The sequence below is a fragment of the Hemitrygon akajei genome, chromosome 4, assembly GCF_048418815.1.
Source record: "Hemitrygon akajei chromosome 4, sHemAka1.3, whole genome shotgun sequence".
NCBI classification, from domain to species: Eukaryota; Metazoa; Chordata; class Chondrichthyes; order Myliobatiformes; family Dasyatidae; genus Hemitrygon; species Hemitrygon akajei.
Genome location: NC_133127.1, coordinates 186,902,527 through 186,923,440, shown reverse-complemented (window position 1 = coordinate 186,923,440; position 20,914 = coordinate 186,902,527). Strand labels below are relative to the sequence as shown.

General features: G+C 40.3%; 1 protein-coding gene across 1 annotated transcript in view; it reads left to right on the top strand.

The window, feature by feature from the left end:
* prkx (protein kinase X-linked) overlaps window positions 1-20,914 on the top strand; it is a 133,602-nt gene that overhangs the window by 101,195 nt on the left and 11,493 nt on the right. Inside the window, exons 6-7 of the mRNA XM_073044233.1 lie at window positions 3,547-3,604; window positions 20,457-20,534. Of these exons, the coding sequence (XP_072900334.1) occupies window positions 3,547-3,604; window positions 20,457-20,534 (136 nt within the window). The remainder of the gene's footprint in view (window positions 1-3,546; window positions 3,605-20,456; window positions 20,535-20,914) is intronic.

The following is a 20,914-nucleotide window of genomic DNA, read 5'->3' as shown; positions in this document are numbered from 1 at the left end:
ATACCGTATATTAAAAAAAACTGAGGTAGAGTCCAAGTTTATTTAGGAATTGGATGGCAGAGGGGAAGAAGCTGTCCCTGAATCACTGAGTGTGTGCCTTCAGGCTTCTGTATCTCCTACCTGATGGTAACAGTGAGGAAAAGGGCATGCCCTGGGTGTTGAAGGTCTTCAATAATAGTGTTACGAACTGTAGCAATTTAGAAATGAACCAGCAGCAATAGAGTTCACACTTGGAGTCTGGTTTTGATGTTTTGATGTTATCTTTATTAGTATCTACTTATAATATAGTAATTTAACCAAGATAAGCAAAAGTTAACATGAGTGAATCTGCAGATGCTGGAAATAAATAAAAACAAAAAATGCTGGCAGAACTCAGCAGGCCAGACAGCATCTATGGGAGGAGGTAGTGACGACGTTTCGGGCCGAGGGTTTCTGGCCTGCTGAGTTCTGCCAGCATTTTGTGTTTTTATAAATAAAAGTTAACAGTGTTATGTGTATAAATGTGTGTAAATATAACTCTCAAACTATTGAGCCTGTGGGGGAACAAGGCTTAAAGTCTTGAGATAATAAAGCATGAAAGTTCAGTTCATCCACGGAATAAATGATAGGAGAGAGATATTTATAATCCAAGGTAAAACGTAGACAGAAGGCAATTACGTCAAATTCTGCAGGTTCCGCGATGGTAATTAATAAATACCAGTGGTTGAAGATCCTCCGTCGAGTCGTTCCAAATCCACTTATGAATTACCACCAAAGTGATCTGTCACAGTGATGTCATCTTCAAAGGGTTACCACATAACATACCCAGGCAAGGGTTAACTCCGAGTGGTCCCACGGGACATTCCTAAATCCACTCCTATGGATTATATGAAGTGACAGCCACGTATTCAATGTGCACTGGATTGATAATCAACTCGCCCTTGTGGGTATAGCAGAGTTCCAAATTCCCAGCTTCCTGGGAACTTTGTAGGCTAGTGGCCAAGATGCAGCTGACTAGATTTACAACCTTCTACAGCTTCTTTCAGTCCTGTGCAGTAGCCCCTCTATACTAGACAGTGATGCAGCCTGTCCGAATGCTCTCCACGGTACAACTATAGAAGTTTTTTAGCGTATTTGTTGACATTCCAAATCGCTTCAAACTCTACTAATAAAGTATAGCCGTTCTCTTGCCTTCTTTATGACTACATCAATTTGTTGGAACCAGGTTAGATCCTCAGATATCTTGACACCTAGGAACTTGAAGCTGCTCACTCTCTCCACTTCTGATCCCTCTATGAGGATTGGTACATGTTCTTTCGTCTTACCCTTTCTGAAGTCCTTAATCAGCTCTTTCGTCTTACTGATGTTGAGTGCCAGATTGTTGCTGCAGCACCATTCCACTAGCTGGCATATCTCATTCCTGTACGCCCTCTCATCACCACCTGAGATTCTACCAACAATGGTCATATCGTCAGCAAATTTGTAAATGGTGTTTGAGCTATGCTTAGCTACACAGTCATGCTGTATACACAGAGTAGAGCAGTGGGCTAAGCACACCCTCCGAGGTGCGCCAGTGTTGATCGTCAGCGAAGAGGATATCTTATCACCAATCCGCACAGACTGTGGTCTTCCGGTTAGGAAGTCGAGGATCCAATTACAAAGGGAGGTACAGAGGCCCAGGTTCTGCAACTTCTCATTTAGAGCCTTCAGACAATTGTGCCTGCACTGCGACGGTAGTAACAAGTGAGAGTGTCCCAGATGATGAGCGTCCTTAGTCAACAGTAGAATCCTAAAAATACTGTCATAACAAAAGGCTAGTGATGCTACCTGCCTGCCTTCTGTCTGTACTTTTCAATGTATTAATAATTATCTGATGTTTTTCGGAAGTACTGCTTTTTATCAAGAAGCAATTTTCCAGTTCTTCAGCTCTTATACATATTCCAATCGTTCTGACTTTTGGTGCTTATTTTGAGATTGCAGCTGTTGCAAATTATTTCATTTGTTTAATTGTTGTTCAGTATAGAAACACAAGTTTCCCCCGAATTACTCATCAGTATAAATTATTTGGCCTCAGGTCGTCTAATAAACCAGTATGCCTTCAGAATCAGAATCAGGTTTAATATCGTCAACATGTGTTATGAAAGCTTAGTGGCAGCGGTACAATGCAGAAATAATAAAAGTGAGGTAGTGTTTGTGAGTTCAATTTAAGAATTGGATGGCAGAGGGGAAGAAGCTGTTCCTGAACCGCTAAGTATGTGCCTTCAGGAAGGAGGTACAGAAGCCTGATAGTAAAAAGGAGAAGGGGGCATGTCCTGGGTGATAGAGGTCATTAATGATGGACGCCGACTTTCTGAGACACTGCTCCTTGAAGATGTTTTGGATACTGCAGAGGCTAGTACCTAAGATGGAGCTGACTAATTTTACAACGTTCTGTAGCTTTCAATCCTGTGCAGTAGCCACCCCCCTCCCCCACGTACTAGACAGTGATGCCGCCTGTCAGAATGCTCTCCATGGTACATTTGTGAAAGTTTGAGTATCTTGGGTAACAAACCAAATCTGCTCAAACTCCTAATAAAATATAGCCGCTATCTTGATTTTATAGCTGTATCGATGAGTTGGGACTAGGTTAGATCCTCATTCTTGACACCCAGGAACTTGAAATTACTTGGTTTCTTCACTTCTGATCCCTCTGAGGACTGCTTTGTGATCCCTTGTTATACCCTTTCTAAAGTACTCTTGCTACTTTTACTCCAGGGCTGTTGTATTCCACTCATTGCTAGATGTAGAATTATGTCCATTCTGTGACAGTGCCATAGTGTGACATGTCAAAGGTGCTATCTTTTCAGATTAAGCTTCAGAAAATAATCATAAAGATATCAACTCAACTTTTAAAAAACTGAATATGAGCTTTGTTTCCCATTATCAGAAAGAATACACATTTAACCACCAACTTCACCAAAATCAATACTTCATTGCAGTTTGGAAGAATTCCCACGAATATAAATCAGTAATTCTTTTCCTGCAGAAACATTTTCCTTCATTTATTTCGGTGTTTTGCACTCATTTACTGTAAAGCACTTGGGAGCATCCTGATGATTTGTAAGTGACAATATATGCAACATAATTTTGTAACAAGTTAACAGGTGCATAATAAAAGGTCTCATTCTATTTTTAATGTGTGGTAAAGAGGGCAGTTCATCAACACTGAATCTTAATGGTTTTTGCCACAGCCAACTCGGAGTCCGTAATGGTATGAAATTGTTTTCTCACCACTAGTTGGGTACTAATAAAAGTTCTTTACTTTCTACTGGCATTATATTTATTAAGGAAAGTGTCACTGAAAGCCTACTGGTACTTATTAAAGATGGAACTATTCTTACCTGGCAGACCAGTTTGTGTAAAACTACATAAATTAGTTTGTGATTACCAGTATGTGCTCCTTATGAGTATTTTGGAGGGTTTCAATTAATTTACTCAGTCGGTTTTCAATACTCATGAGATTTTGTAATACTTATGTTCCATTATTATCTACATAATGTTACATGTAACTATTATTTTATGTTTCAGAGATCTTATAAAAAAGCTTCTGGTTGTTGACCGGACAAGGCGATTAGGGAATATGAAGGTAAGCAACAAATACATTGATTCTAAAACTACCAGGTCATATTATTAACATTAGATTTTATTTGAAACTATAATCTTGCTGATGATTGATTTTCTAATTGAATATTTTAATATCAGAGGGTATGCGTTGTCCAAACTATTTCATAATCAATAATGGTTCGGATTCTGTTTTCTATTGCTTTATTTATTTGCTGAACTAAGGTGAAATGGGAACTGATGGCATGGGTAGAAGAGTCTCTCTTTTGTATGAAGCATGTAACTTATTCCCGTACTTGAGTTCAAATTCTGAAAATTTGAACTGAGCCGAAAATGCTATAAATCTGGAGAAGAAGAATTTCAGAGTTGTATACTTTAGTAATAAATGAACCATTGAATATATGCAGAAAATTCTATGCAGAGGGAAATACCTAACATCTAGGTCAATAAGTTTTCATCAGATCTTGCGCTGATACTTTTCCAATTCCAGCAGTTTAAGGAATATGCTATATAATTCACAATATCAAGTTTAGTATGAGTGGAGCATATCTAATTCAGTATTTGAGAATTGATGCCAGTACGGTTACACGAAGTTCTAGTTGCGATGTTGGAACTCCATAGAGATCCCTGTTTTTACAATTTATTCTTTGTCAAGTTTAATTAATATAAAAGTAATATTTTATGAGTGTGTTTTTGCTATAATTAGACCAATAAGTGGCTTATCATGTCTGTAGGTGGCTAATCCTCTATAAACTAGTTGACCAATTCATTATTTATGTTGCTGAAGACAAATACGACTGTCAGGACAAAAATTTGAAGTTCATTTCTAAGATTGTTCTTGCTGTGCCCCAGTCTGATTGTTAGAATACAGGTATCTGTTAAAATTTAGTATTTGAAGGTTTTTTTTGATGCTGAAATGTTATCACTAATAATGAAATCCCTATGGTGTTTAAAAAGTGATTGATCTGAGTCTGCTTTTGAGGAGAGAATGCTGTCAGGGTAGAAAAAGTGAGTTACTTTTTCAAGGGTGGCTATCATCAACTTTTATAGAGGGCTGGATAAATGGATGGTTGGATGGTGGCTGATATAGGACTGTCTTTATTATATTTAAGATAAGAGCCAGATCCCTACATGCCTTGGCATGCTGCAATGGAGTTGTCATCTGCATACTGAATCTCCAGAATGTTAGTGCTGGCTGACCTTGTTGTTGACCTTGAAACTCTTGAAGTTGAAAAGCCCTATTCTATACACAATTGGAATTCCTTGTGGCAACTCTTGGCTGTTGAGGTGTAGGATGGCAGCAGTGAAGATGGCAAATAGGCTGGGCACAATGTTCTGATTCAGTGCTACTATTGCTGAGTATTGTGGTTGACTTACCATCTTGAGTAGCGTCAGTATTAGTAAGTACTTGTTAGGGCAATCACATCATGATAGTGTATGCCAGTGAGCTTGGCGGTCTACTGTATCAAATGCCTTTTCAAATCTATGAAAACCAAGTACAATGGGTTGCCTTTGTTCATGGCATTTTTTCCTGTAATTGGCATGCTGTGAAAGTCATGTCTGTGGTACCTCTAAATGGGTGGAAATCACACCGTTTGAGAAATATTAGCAATTAGTCCTTAATAGGACACATGGATAAGTTATGTACTTGCTCATCAAAGTACATTTATTATCAAAGTATGTATACAACCTTGCGACTCTTCTCAGAGGCAGCCATGAAACAGACACCCAAAAAAGAATGTATGTGTGTATAAATAAAATCCAGCACTCAATGTGCAGAGAATACAAACCACCTCATGCCCATTTTTTTTTAAAAACCCTGTTTTTTAAAAAAAGAATAAAATAACCCATAAAAAATAAAACTGTTGACGCAATGAACAAAACATCATGCAAACAGTAACCACAAGCAAATAATGCTTCTGAATTGAAGTCTGCAAGAGAGTCCCATAGTTAGCACAGAGCTGAGTAAATGCTGTGGAGCATTGATCCAAACTGGTCCCCACCTCGCCTCGAGCCCTAAACCCTGACCTTTTCAATCTGGCCCAGCACTTAAATCCTGCCTGAACAACAGGTTCCACCGCTTGGAAACACCAGACTTCTCCGCCTCGATTTGGCCTTTTAAGAGTAAATTTAAACTGTCCAACTTACAAATTGAAATGTGTAACAACATGCTGATTAACTGGTGGCCAGTTTACTAAAGCATGCTACTGTCTGCACGAGACCTGAAGTTTATATTTAAGCTGAAAGATTTGCCACCTTCAGCACTGATGATAATGTGACCAATTCACACTGTTTGTTAACTTAGAATCCATGTAAAAATTAGTGGAATATGAATTTAACCATTAGCTTTGCATGTCATGTGTACATCGAAACTTACAATGAAATACATCATTTGTGCCAACGCCGACAGTCTGAGGATGTACTGGGGCAGCCCGCAAATGTTACCATGCTAGCGTGCCCACTTTTATTGACCTGTGCGACTTTGGAATGTGGGCGGACCCCAGAGCAGCCAGAGGGAAGCCACATAACGATGGTGCGAACGTACAAACTCCTTGCAGACAGTGGCAAGAATTGAAATGTGCCCCCTGATGCTGCATTATGTTGTTGCTTCTATTCAGGGAAGACACACACTTTGTTATTTTAATCTTTTAAGCTGCAGTATCAAGTTTTATCATTTGTTTTTGGTCATACAGTGGTAATAGTTTACTGAACAGGGCAAAATGGTATAGTTTACCTAGTTTTGCCAAATTCCGCACGTTGTTCTTCTAGCAGTTTGTATAATATTTATAGTTTTCTTTTATAGACCCAGTTATTTCTGAAGTGAAGTAATATATCCTAAAACTCTACAGTTTAATGCATCTGAAAATCATTTGGCAATGCAGCAACAACTGGGATGTTATATTACTGGTACAGCCAATATTTATGCCTCACAATGGAGTATTCTTATTCATAAGTGAACATAGCTTCAGATAAAGTGGGTTATAGGTCAAAAAGCTGAATGTTATGGGCTGTTTATGAGAGGATAGCCCAAGGTACCATTTCTCTTTAGTTAATGTGATGAAATAGAAACTACCCAAGTTGCAGAGCAATTTGAGATACTAGGGTAGAAATTTACCCTGCAGTTGTATTATGTAATAATGTAGTAGTGGCACTTAGTATTAATGGAACAGAATGTGAAAAGCAGTTTGTTGATGTATCCCATATCCTGACCAGGACACCACAGCAAATTCTATCCGTAAATGTACATAGCGAATACAGTTGATCTTTGATTTAGCACAAGTGACTGGGAATGCACTCTACTCTGATGTCTCAAGTTTATATATACTGAAATTATAAATGGCAATTGCAATGAAATTTTTATAGCAAAATTGCATATCAGTATTTTAAAGTGCAAGTGCATGTTGTAGTAAATTTTGTCGAACAACTGTCTCAGTAATTTGTGTTTTTTGTTCAATTTGTACAGTAGTGATACTTTTAGTGACAAATACTGGTGAACTCACTTTACAGGGGTGAGAAGGTGGTGGTTGTATCCCCAGAAAATCATCGTGATCTTCCATGATGTAAGGCAACGTCATCTGTACATGTCTAGTAATGAGAGCTCGAAATAAAATAAAAATTAACTAGTGCAAATTTTCATTCCATATCCCGCACTACCTGTAAGGAGTTTCTATGTTCTCTCCATGACCACATGAGTTTCTGGGTGCTCCAGTTTTCTCTCACAGTCCAAACACTGCTGGTTTGTTGGATAATTGGTCATTGTAAATTGTCCCGTGATTAGGGTAGGGTTAAATTGGAAGGATTACTGGGCGGTGTGACTCAAAGGGCCAATTCTGTGCTGTACCTCAATCAATTAGAATCAGGTTTATTATCACTGGAATGTGATGTGAAATTTGTTAACTTAGTTCAATGCAATACATAATATAGAAAAAAATTAATAATAATAAGTAAGTAAATCTTACTCAATATACTTTATAGTTTATGTATATTGAATAGATTAAAAATCATGCAAAAAACAAATTTTTTTTAAAGTGAGGTGACTAGGTGCAACTCGAGTAGCAGCAGTACTCTCAATGGATATGATTAAATATTCCCGTTTCAGCCTGTTACAGCTAAAAAGCACAACTGCTTCCAAGGTCAGTATGGTCAACAAAGATGTCTTAATACATTTAAACGAACTATCGCTGCTTAAAACCGCCGGAAATAACACAGCCTGTGGCCAGACGGGTCCATGGAGAATACCTCGGAGAAAGCATGGGCAGAGATTAGGATTGCAAGTGCGTTTAAGGAAACAGGGTTTTAAACTTCCTATACCGAGATTCTTGCTGGCGAACGTGAAGTCTCTGGTGAATAAAATCGATGAGCCAGGGTGCTGTATCAGAGGGACATTAGGACCGTGTGTGTCCTTTGTTTCACGGAATTCTGATTAACCCCTTCTGTACCAGATACAGCGATTCAGATCGACGGATTTACTATACACCGTCAGGATAGATCTATAGAGCCTCTCAAAAGCAGAGGTGGAGGAGTATGCCTCATGATCAACTCTTCCTGGTACACAAATATATCAGTGCTGTCCCAATTCTGCTCACCAGACCTGGAATATCTAGTGGTAAAGTGTAGTCCTTTTCATTTACCACGGGAATTCTCTGGGGTCGTGCTGGTAGTAGTTTACATTCCACCTCAGGCCAATGTCAGTCAGGCTTTAGATGATCTGAGCAATGGGATCAACATGCACAAAACAGTGTACCCAAACACCTTCACCATCGTTTTGGGAGATTTTAACAAAGCCAGTCTGAAAAAAAATCTCTAAGCAATTACTATCAACAGATCACTTGCAATACCAGAGGAAACACCACACTGGACCATTGTTACACCATCATCAAGAATGCCTACCGTGCTATTCCATGCCCTCACTTCAGGAAGTCTGATCACCTGGCTGTACTTCTACTCCCTGAGTATAGGCAGAGACTGAAGACTGCAGCACCAGTAGTGAGGACCAAGAAGGTTTGGACAAGGAAAGCACAGAAGCGCCTACAGGACTGCTTTGAATCGGTGGACTGGACTGTATTCAGGGATTCATCTTTGAATCTGGATGAGTATGCTGCAGTTGTTACCGACTTCATTAAGACCTGTGCGGATGAGTGTGTGCCTACAAAGACTTACTGTATATTCCCAAACCAACAGCCATGGATGAACCAGGAAGTACATCGTCTGCTGAAGGCTAGATCTGTGGCATTCAAGACCGGCAACCCAGACCTGTACCAGAAAGCCAGGTGTGATTTGCGGAGGGCTATTTCAAGGGCGAAGGGACAATTTTGAACGAGGTTGGAGGCAATATCAGATGCATGGTAACTCTGGCAGGGACTGCAGGACATTACTTCCTACAAAGCAAAACCCAGTAGTATGAATGGCAATGATACTTCACTACCAGATGAACTCAACACCACCTATGCACGCTTTGAAAGGGAGAACACAACTACAGCTGTGAAGATCCCTGCTGCACCTGATGACCCTGTGATCTGTGTCTCAGAGGCTGATCTTTTACTGTCTTTAAAGAGAGTGAATCCTCGCAAGGCAGAAGGTCCCGATGGAGTACCTGGTAAGGCTCTGAAAACCTGTGCCAACCATCTAGTGGGAGTATTCAAGGACATTTTCAACCTCTCACTGCTACAGGCAGAAGTTCCCACTTGCTTTAAAGAGGGAACAATTATACCAGTGACAAAGAAGAATAATGTAGGCTGTCTTAACGACTATCGCCAGTTAGCACTCACATCAACAGTGATGAAATGCTTTGACAAGTTGGTTATGACTAGACTGAACTCCTGCCTCAGCAAGGACCTGGACCCATTGCAATTTGCCTATCACCACAATAGGTCAATGGCAGACTCAATCTCCATGGCTCTTCACACAGATTTAGACCACCTAGACAACATAAACACCTATGTCAGGATGCTGTTCATCAACTACAGCTCAGCATTTAAAACTATCAGTCTCACAATCCTAATTGACAAATTTCAGAACCTGGGCCTCTGTACCTCCCTCTGTAATTGGATCCTCGACTTCCTAACCGGAAGACCACAGTCTGTGCGTATTGGTGATAACATATCCTCTTTGCTGACGATCAACACTGGCGCACCTCAGGGGCATGTGCTTAGCCCACTGCTCTACTCTGTGTATACAGCATGACTGTGTAGCTAAGCATAGCTCAAACACCATTTACAAATTTGCTGACGATATGACCATTGTTGGTAGAATCTCAGGTGGTGATGAGAGGGCGTACAGGAATGAGATATGCCAGCTAGTGGAATGGTGCTGTAGCAACAACCTGGCACTCAACATCAGTAAGATGAAAGAGCTGATTGTGGACTTAGGAAGAGTAAGACGAAGGAACTCATACCAATCCTCAGAGAGGGATCAGAAGTGGGGAGAGTGAGCAGCTTCAAGTTCCTGGGTGTCAAGATCTCTGAGGATCTAACCTGGTCCCAACATATTGATGTAGTCATAAAGAAGGCAAGACGGCAGCTATACTTTATTAGGAGTTTGAAGCGATTTGGCACGTCAACAAAAACGCTCAAAAACTTCTATAGTTGCACCGTGGAGAGCATTCTGACAAGCTGCATCACTGTCTAGAGTATGTTTGGTATGGAGGGGCTACTGCACAGGACCGAAAGAAGCTGCAGGGGGTTGTAAATCTAGTCAGCTCCATCTTGGGCACTATCCACCAAAGTACCCAGGACATCTTTAGAAAACAGTGTCTCAGAAAAGCAGCACCCAGCACCCAGGGCATGCCCTTTTCTCACTGTTACCATCAAGTAGGAGATACAGAAGCCTGAAGGCACACACTCAGCGATTCAGGAACAGCTTCTTCCCCTCTGCCATCGGATTCCTAAATGGACTTTGAAGCTTTGGACACTACCTCACTTTTTTAATATGTAGTATTCTGATTTTGCACATTTTTTAATAATCTATTCAATTTATGTAATTGATTTACTTGTTTTTATTATGCTTTATTTATTATTATTTTCTCTCTCTGCTAGATTATTTATTGCATTGAACTGCTGCTGCTAAGTTAACAAATTTCACGTCACATGCCAGTGATAATAAACCTGATTCTGATAGTGTCCAAGGGTTCAATCCATCAATCAATCTCAAATTTGTTTTCATCATGGTCTCTGGATTCTGCAAAAGTACATTTCCATTATCAGAACTGCTGTAGAGTAAGGTTGGCCTGCACACCGTTGCATGTTCTGATTTGTAACGTGGTTTAGATCAGGGGTTCCCAACCTGGGATCCACAGACGCCTTGGTTAATGATAGGGATCCATGGCATAAAAGAAGTTGGAAATCCATGGTTTGGTTCCTCGATGTTTAAGTCAAAATCATTTGCAAAAGTGTAATTCACAGCATGGTTTGTACATCCTTGCTCAAATTTCCACAACTCAACCAACTGATACGCTGTCAAATTCTGGCCAGTACCAACTTTTGCTATGAACTATTACTCAACCTATGTAATTAGTAATTAACCAGATTTGTGCACCTACTGAATGTACAAAATTATTAAAAACTAATGGTCTCCCATTGACTGCAATATGAATGATTTTGCAATATCAGCACAATTTTAAAGATGAAAGAGTATAGCTTTGTTAGTCGCATGGCAGTCCGAGGATGTGCTGGGGTTAACCCCAATTGTCACCATTATAGCATGCGCACAACTTGCTAACCTTACTTAACACGTACATCTTTGAACTGTGGAAGGAAACCGGAGAAAATCTATGTGATCACAGTATCAATATGCAAGCTCCTTACAGACAGCGGTGGGGATTGAATCCTGGTCACTGGTGCTGTAAAGCATTATGCTTGTACTGCCCTGTGACAGATGCAATACTCAAGCAAAGTAAATGAGTAAAAATGGTTCCATGACGGCAGAAGTTATTTCTGTTTGTATGAGGGGTGATTGATAAGTTTGTGGCCTAAGGTAGAAGGAGTCAAGTTTAGAAAACCTAGCATATTTACTTTTCAGCATAGTCCCCTCCTACATTTACACACTTAGTCCAGCAGTCATGGAGCATATGAATCCTTCTTTGTAGAAGTCGGCATCTTGGACCTCCAGAAGTGGTCCACAGCAGGGGTGATCGGTAAGTTCGTGGCAAACTTTCTGCATAATCACTCAGAGTTGATCTGCACGTGCATGTAATGAGAGCTGTATAACTCATCTCCTTCAACCTAAGGCCACAAACTTATCAATCACCCCTACTGTGGACCACTTTCTGGAGGTCCAAGATGCTGACTTCTACAAAGAAGGGATCCGTATGCACCATGACCACTGGACTAAGTGTGCACAGGTAGGAGGGGACTATGTTGAAAAATAAATGTGCTAGGTTTTCTAAAATTGACTCCTCCTACCATAGGCCATGAACTTATCAATCACCCCTCATATAGTGCATTAAACATTTCAAAATTTCACAGCAGTTAGCGAAACAAAATTTGGCCACTTGATAATTATTCCTCTGCACTATTTATTTATTTTACTGACTTACCATATTTTTATGTCTTGCACTCTGCTGCTGCTGCAAAACAACGAATTTCATGGCGTACAGTATGTCACTGATATCCTGAATCTAATATTGAAGTTTAGTCAGAAATGGGAATTTTAGGAGTTTCTTAAAAGGCTGCATAATTTATGGAGGTGATTCTGACAAGGCCTTTGGTAGCTAAAGATGTGTGTACCAGTGATTGTGTGACAAAAATGTGGTCACGGAAAAAATAAAAGAACGTCATACCCTGGAGGGTTGTGAGGCAAAAGATGATTAGAAATTATTGGGGCTTTTTGGGGAGATTTTAAAGTAGAATTGCTGGGGGGTGGGAACCAAACTGAAGAGGCGGTTGGCTCTCAAAGCTTGGAGACCTTGCGAGAGGGAGGATAGGCGGGTAATAGTGAAGGGGTGTGCTCAGACCGTTGGTTTGAAATGTGTCTATTTTAATGCAAGGAGCATTATGAGCAAGGCAGATGAGTTTAGAGCGTGGATCAGTACTTGGAGCTAAGATGTTGTGGCCACTACAGAGACTTGGATGGATCAGGGGTAGGAACGGTTACTTCGAGTGCCAGGCTTGAAATGTTTCTGAAAGGACAGGGAGGGAGACAAAAGAGAAGGGGGCTTGACACTGTTGATCAGAGTTAGTGTCACGGCTGCAGAAAAGGAGGATGTCATGGAGGGATTGTCTACGGAGTCTCTATGGGTGGAAGTTAGGAACAGGAAAGGGTCAATAACTCCACTGGGTGTTTTTTTATAGACCACCCAATAGTAATGGGGACATCGAGGAGCAAATAGGGAGCCAGATTCTGGAAAGGTGTAATAATAACAGGGTTGTCAAGGTGGGAGATTTTAATTTCCCAATTATAGATTGGCGAGGGGTATAGATGGGGTGGGGTTTGTTAAGTGTGTTCAGGAAGGTTCCCTGACACAGTAGGTAGATGAGCCTACAAGAGGAGAGACTGTACTTGATCTGGTATTGAGAAATGAACCTGGTCAGGTGTAGATCTCTCAGTGGGAGAGCATTTTGAAGATGGTGATCACAATTCTATAACCTTTACCATAGCATTGGAAAGGGATAGGAACAGACGTTAGGACAGTGTTTAATTGGAGTAAGGGGAAATATGAAGCTATCAGGCATGAACTTGGAAGCTTAAATTGAGAACAGATGTTCTCAGGGAAATGTATGGAAGAAATGTGGCAAATGTTCAGGGGATATTTGCGTGGAGTTCTGCATAGCTATGTTCCAATGAGACAGAGAAAAGATGGTGGGGTACAGGAACCATGGTATACAAAGGCTGGTATAAATCTAGTCAAGAAGAAAAGAAAAGCTTACTAAAGGTTCAAAAAACTAGGTAATGATAGAGATCTAGAAGATTATAAGGCTAGCAGGAAGGAACTGAAGAATAAAGTGAAGGGGCCATGAGAAGGCCTTAGCGGACAAGGTTAAGGAAAACCCCGAGGCATTCTACAAGTATATGAAGAGCAAGAGGATAAGACGTGAGAGAATAGGACCAATCAAGTGCGACAGTAGAAAAGTGTGTATGGAACAGGAGGAGATAGCATAGGTACTTAATGAATACTTTGCTTCAGTATTCACTACAGAAAAGGATCTTGGCGATTGTAAGGATAACATACAGTGGACTGAAAAGCTTGAACATGTAGATATTAAGAAAGCAGATGTGCTGGAGCTTTTGGAAAGCCTCAAGTTGGATAAGTCACCGGGACCAAATGAAATGTACCCAAGGCTACGGTGGGAAGCGAGGGAGGAGATTGCTGAGCCTCTGTTGACGATCTTTGTATCATTAATGGGGACAGGAGAGGTTGTGGATGTTGTTCCCTTATTCAAGAGCAGGAGTGAAGATAGCCCAGGAAATTATAGACCAGTGACACTTACTTCAGTGGTTGGTAAGTTGATGAAGAAGATCCTGAGAAGGAGGATTTATGAACATTTGAAGAGGCATAATATGATTAGGAATAGTCAACATGGCTTTGTAAAAGGCAGGTCGTGCCTTACGAGCCTGATCGAATTTTTTGAGGATGTGACTAAGCAGTAGATGTAGTGCATATGGATTTTAGCAAGGCATTTGATAAGGTACCCCATGCAGGGCTTATTGAGAAAGTGAGGAGGCATGGGATCCAAGGGAACATTGCTTTGTGGATCCAGAACTGGTTTGCCTACTGAAGGCAAAGAGTGGTTGTGGATAGGTCATATTTTCCATGGAGGTCAGTGACCAGTGGTGTGCCTCAATGATCTGTTCTGGAACCCCTACTCTTTGTGATTGTTATAAATGAATGAGGAAGTGGAGCGATGGGTTAGTAAATTTGCTGATGACACAAAGGTTGGGGGTGTTGTGGATAAAGTTGGAGGGCTGTCAGAGGTCACAGTGGAACATCGATAGGGTGCAAAACTGGGCCTGAGAAGTGGCAGATGAAGTTCAACCCAGATGAGTGTGAAGTGGTTCATTTTGGTAGGTCAAATATGATGGCAGAATATAGTATTAATGGTAAGACTTGACAGTGTGGAGGATCAGAGGGATCTTGGAGGTCAGACTCCACAGGTTGCGCACATTGACTCTGTGGTTAAGAAGGCATACAGTGCATTGGCCTTCATCAATCATGGGATTGAGCTTGGGAGCTGAGAGGTAATGTTGCAGCTATATAGGACTCTGGTCAGACCCTACTTGGAGAACTCTGGTCAATTCTGGTCACCTCACTACAGGAAGGATGTGGAAACCATAGAAAGGGTGCAGAGGAGATTTATAAGGATGTTGCCAGGACTGGGGAGCATGCCTTTTGTGAATAGGTTGAGTGAACTCTGCCATATCTCCTTCGAGCGACAGAGGATGAGAGGTGGCTTGATGGAGGTTTATAAGATGATGAGAGGCATTGATCATGTAGATGGTCAGAGGCTTTTTCCCAGGGCTGAAATGACTAACACAAGAGGGCACAGTTTTAAGGTGCCTGGAGGTAGGTACAGAGGAGATGTCAGGGGTAGGTTTTTTTTTACACAGTGGTGAGTACGTGGAATGGGCTGCCGGCGACGATGGTGGAGATGGATACGATAGGGTCTTTTAAGAGACTCCTGGAGAAGGTACATGGAGGTTAGAAAAATAGAGGGCTGTGGGTAACCCTAGATAATTTTTAAGGTATGGACGTGTTTAGCACAGCTTTGTGGGCGGAAGGGCCTGTATTGTGCTGTAGGTTTTCTATGTTTCTATTGCAAGGGCAAGGTCACACACAGCTTTGAAAATGAGGGTAATTGTTTAAATTTTAGGTGTTGCCCAACATACAGTTGCATAAATCAGAAGAATTTAATTTTGGGCCAATATCTGAATGACACTTGAGTGAAAATTTTGAATAAATGGCCTCAGGTACACAAAGCCGAATAAGGTGGCTGGTTACGAATACAATGAAATTTAAGTCTGGAGATGAGAGGAATAAAAACTGAAGCAGGAACCAGGTCAGTCATTATGGGAACTGGATTAAACAACTTTAATGACAAAGTAGATATGTGGCCTCATATTCATCTAAGGATCAGATACAATACCAAAGTTGTGAATGGCAATTGCAAGTATTCTCTTCCATCTTCTCCAACAGAGTTTGTGACATTATTTGATGACTTGAATGTGTAGCTCAAAAATAATGAAAATTTCCCTCCCCCTTCCCTCTTCTTTGCCTCATTCTGGCCCCTTACCTCACTTGCCTATCACCTCTCCCTGGGTCCCTTTCTCCCTTTATCCTATGGTCCACTCTTCTTTCCTCTCCTATCAGATTCCTCCTTCTTCCCCTCCCACTTTTTTATTCTGGCATCTCCCCCTTCCTTTCCGGTCCTGAAAAAAGAGTCTCAATCGGAAATGTTGACTATGTATCCATTTCCATAGATGTTACCTGATCTGCTGGGTCCCTCCAGCAATTTTGTGTGTTACTTTGGGAAAAGAATATGTCAGCAGTCCCAGTGTGGATTATAGTGAACATGAATGTCTGACTTCCGGACTTGCCCATGAACCAGTGGTATGGTGAGAGATTCAGCAGCAGATGGGTTAAAACAGCCAATATTGGGAGTGTGGAGAGTGCACCGTCAGAAAATAAGCTTTGTTTGTTCAGTCCTTGGTGTGAACTTTGATTGTGAGGGTGAATCTGGTAAATCTGATTTGTACTTGTTTGATTGGATAGTCACTTAGAATACAAAGTGTAGGATCAAATCAACCTAAATGTGACAATAAACTTGACTTTAGGGTAGTTTATATTCACTGATAATTTTAATTCATTGATGTAGGGTTTGTTGTGCTTTTATCTGCACTTGTTGAGCTGATCTCTGCAGGGCAAGTTGAAAATGGCATCTTCCCAACTTTGCACTTCATATTGTTATTTTTTTTTAAAAGACTCGTGATGAAATAAAGACCATCACTCCAAAAGTGTACTAACCAATGATTCGGACAAATTTCAGAATTTGTCCTCTAATTTATTCTCCAGAAGCAGGTTTTAATTTAAACACAATGACTAGTACTTGCAGGATGAGTTTGTAGTTTTTATTTCATATGTGAAGCTATCTGTGGAATTCATTTAAGTACAGTCGGCCCTCCTTATCCGCGAGTGATTGGTTCTGGGACCCCTCGCGGATACCAAAAAACGCAGATGCTCAAGTCCCTTATTCAACCTGACTCAATGCAGTGGACCTTGGGACCCAGCAGAACCCCAGACCTTATTTAACCTGTCTGTGCGGTGGACATTAGGACCCGGCAGTGGAGCTCTGAATCCGCAGTGTTTCTGTTCACAAAAATAATCACGATCACGATTGAAAATAAAGTAGAAATAATAAAGTGATTGGAAAAAAGTGAAATGCCATTGGTCATTGTAAAAACATTAGGCTACGTCAGTCAACGATTGGAACAATTTTAAAGGATAAAGTGAGAAAGGCCCTGCCCCGATGAAACTACAATTATTACCAAGCAACACAGTGATTTAATTATTGGGTTTTGGGGTTTTGAGTTTTTGATCCTCCACATCAACCCGGTAGAAATGGAGAGCGCACTTGATGGTGGTCTGTCACTGGATTGAACTCGGGAACTTCCGTTCCTGACCCCAGTGCTGAAACATACGTTCTTAGGTGTTTTATATGAATAGAAAGGTAAAGTATATACTATATACTTAGACAAACGTTTGACTAACTGATGCTAAATAATACCGGATGTACCTGTTCCGACTTACTTAGTAAGAGAACTTCTGATTTTTTTCGATCCCGATCCACAATAATCCACGCACATCCTCCTGTATACTTTAAATCATCTCTAGATTACTTATAATACCTAATACAATGTAAATCCTATGTAAAATAGTTGTTATACTGCATTGTTAAAGGAATTATGACAAGAAAAAAAGTCTGTACATGCTCGAACAACAACTCCTGGAAGAGCACTATCGGGTTTTCTCGCTTCGCAATTGGTTGAATTCGCGGATGCGACTGTATATTTAAAGTGGAAGTTGATAGGTTCTTGATTAGGCAGGGCGTCAAAGCCTATGGGGTGAAGGCAAAAGAATTGAGTTGAGAGGGAAATTAAATCAGTCACAACGGAGCAGTCGATGGGCCAAATGAAATTTTGTTTTTTCTTCCCCCCCAAAGTAGAGATGACCTGACCCACCCAAAATTCTGACATTCAGGTTACAGAAATTTTGCCTTACAGAATCACTAATTAAAAGTTTGAGATGCTGAGTAAAATTTGCTCACAGAATTTACGTAAAATAAGTATATAATTATATTTTCAATCTTTTTTCAATTCTTATTTCTTGACATATTGGCAAATGTAAGTTTGTGATATGGGCTATTTTGCAGAAACACAACACTCACCCATCCCCAATGATAAATTGTAGGACATCCTGTTGATGACATTTTGTAAAAGTACTCTGAATATTCATGTATCAATAATAATTATTTGTACTAAAAGGACAGTGATGTAAATGTAGTTTCTAGTGTTAACATACTTGTTCCATTAATTGCTTCCATGTTCTTGGATAAGCAAGAATGCTGCAATTTATAAACTCAGTTACATGACTTATATACTCAATGTTGGGTTAGCGTGGAACCTTGTTATCTAATTATACATGTGCCACACGATTATTGTAATTCGGCATCTGTGGTAGATAATGGAGCCTTAAAAATGAGCATTATATTTAAATATGAAGCATTACTAAAGCTGAATTTACACCCAATTAATCAAGTCAAGTCATTTTTTATTGTCATTTCGACCATAACTGCTGGTACAGTACACAGTAAAAACGAGACAATGTTTTTCAGGACCATGGTGCTACCTGAAACAGGACAAAAACTACACTGAACTATGTAAAAACAACACAAAAAAAAAACTACACTAGACTGCAGACCTACCCAGGATTGCATAAAGTGCACAAAACGGTGCAGGCATTACAATAAATAATAGACAAGACAATAAACACAGTAGATGGCAGTAAGTTGGTGTCAGTCCAGACTCTGGGTATTGAGGAATCTGATGGCTTGGGAGAAGAAACTGTTACATAGTCTGGTCATGAGAGCCCGAATGCTTCAGTGCCTTTTCCCAGATGGCAGGCGGGAAAAGAGTCTGTATGAGGGGTGTGTGTGGGGTCCTTCATAATGCTGTTTGCTTTGCGGATGCAGCATGTAGTGTAAATGTCTGTACTGGTGGGTGGAGAGACCCTGATGATCTTCTCAGCTGACCTCACTATCCGCTGCAGGGTCTTGCGATCTGAGATGGTGCAATTTCTGAATCAGGCAGTAATGCAGCTGCTCAGGATGCTCTCGATACAACCCCTGTAGAATGTGATGAGGATGGGGGAGGGGGAATGGGAGATGGACTTACCTCAGCCTTCGCAGAAAGTAGAGACGCTGCTGGGCTTTCTTTGCTATGGAGCTGGTGTTGAGGGACCAGGTAAGATTCTCTGCCAGGTGAACACCAAGAAATTTGCTGCCTCTAACGATCTCTACCGAGGAGCTGTTGATGTTCAGCGGGGAGTGGCCGCTCCGTGACCTTCTGAAGTCAACAACCATCTCTATGAAACATTTATTAAAAAAGCATAGACCAGAGACATTTTTCCCCCAGGATAGAAATGGCTAATACAGAGGGTATAACTTTAAGGTGTTGGGAGGAAAGTGTGGGGTGGGGCATGTCAGAGGTAGGATTTTTTTTTTCGGGGAGAGCGGTAAGTATGTGGAATGCCCTAGGAGGGCAGATGGTAGAGGCAAGTACATTAGGGACCTATTTCTTTAAGTAGTTGAAAGCAAAATGGAGGGCTATGTGGGAAAGAAATGTCAGATTGATCTTGAAATAGGTTAAAAGGTTGTCACAACATAGTGGGCCAAATGGTCTGTACTGTACTGATCTGTGTTCATATCATCTATTATTCATAGCTGAGTTTTCTGTTTGCTACTTCAAAACTCTTGTGTAATGCAGAGTAAGAGACTTTGGTGTGCACTAGGAGACTAAATCAAGGAATTATTCATAAGTGTGGTAGAATTATACTGCATTTATTTAACACCAATGTACCATTCATTTCATTGGTTGATAATAAATGCACTGATCATTTATGAGCTATTTACTTTCAGAATTTATAATTTTCTGTCTTTGTACTGTACTACTGCCGTAAAACAACAAATTTCATGTCCCATGCCAATGATAGTAAATCTGATTCTGATTCAAAAGTCTTACTACTAAGCCCTGTTAACTCTTGTCAGTTCTGTTGTATGTTAAAATACAAGTCCCTATTGTTCATGCTCTGCTTCGAATTTACTACCCCTAGAGACTTGAATTCTCATCATTTCTAAGCCTGATTTGCTTTTTTAAGGATGTCATACACATTCCGGGTACTTTATCCAGATGGGTTTGAATAAAGACATCTGTTCATTCCATTTGATACAATCTCTGTACCATATGATGACTGCTGCTATCTTCTGATTAGTTGTTAATGATTCTAACACTCAGATTTCAATTGTACTTCTCAGTGAATCATTCCAAGTATTTGTTCATCCTTTGTGTTAGCAAGAATCGTAAATTTAACATTTGTAGCCTTGTTCTGGTAGAAAGTCTGGAAATAATATTTAAGTTTTTGTTTCCCTTATCACAGAAACAGTTATATCACTCTTCAGTGCCATAACTAATCAAGTTGATCATCAAGCTCATTCTTCAGTAGGAAAGTTACAAAATTATGATTTTGGAATCTATCCACCGTACACTGCAGTGGACCAGCCAAGCCTGCAGCATTGCAATGCTCCTTCTCACGCAGTGAAACCTGTCCATGCATTACTAACTGTAACCCTTAAGAAATCTGAATTCTAAAACAACTTCCCATTCATTTTCAGAATGGAGCAGATGATGTTAAGCGACACAGATGGTTCAAATATGTAGACTGGGAAGCAGTGCCTCTACGAAAACTAAAGGTGAGTTGTCATGCAATATTCCTAAAGCAAAATGATGTCTGTGTATTCATGTATTTTTTAAACTAGCATAAATTAAGCTATATCATCAGCATGGTAGCGTAGCACAACACTTCACAGTATCTTCTCCCTGTGACCATATGGTTGCCTCTGAGTGCTCCAGTTTCCTCCCACAGTCCAAAGACATACCAGTTGATAGGTTAATTAGTTTTTGTACATTGATTAGGCTAGGGTTAAATTGGGGATCGCTGGGTTGTGTGGCTCAAAGTGATAAAAGGACTATTACACACTGTATCTCAATAAATAAAAAATAAATTTGCTGTCTACTAATCGTGGTTGAGTATTTATTACTCTATGTCATGTTTAATTAGCTATCTTACAAT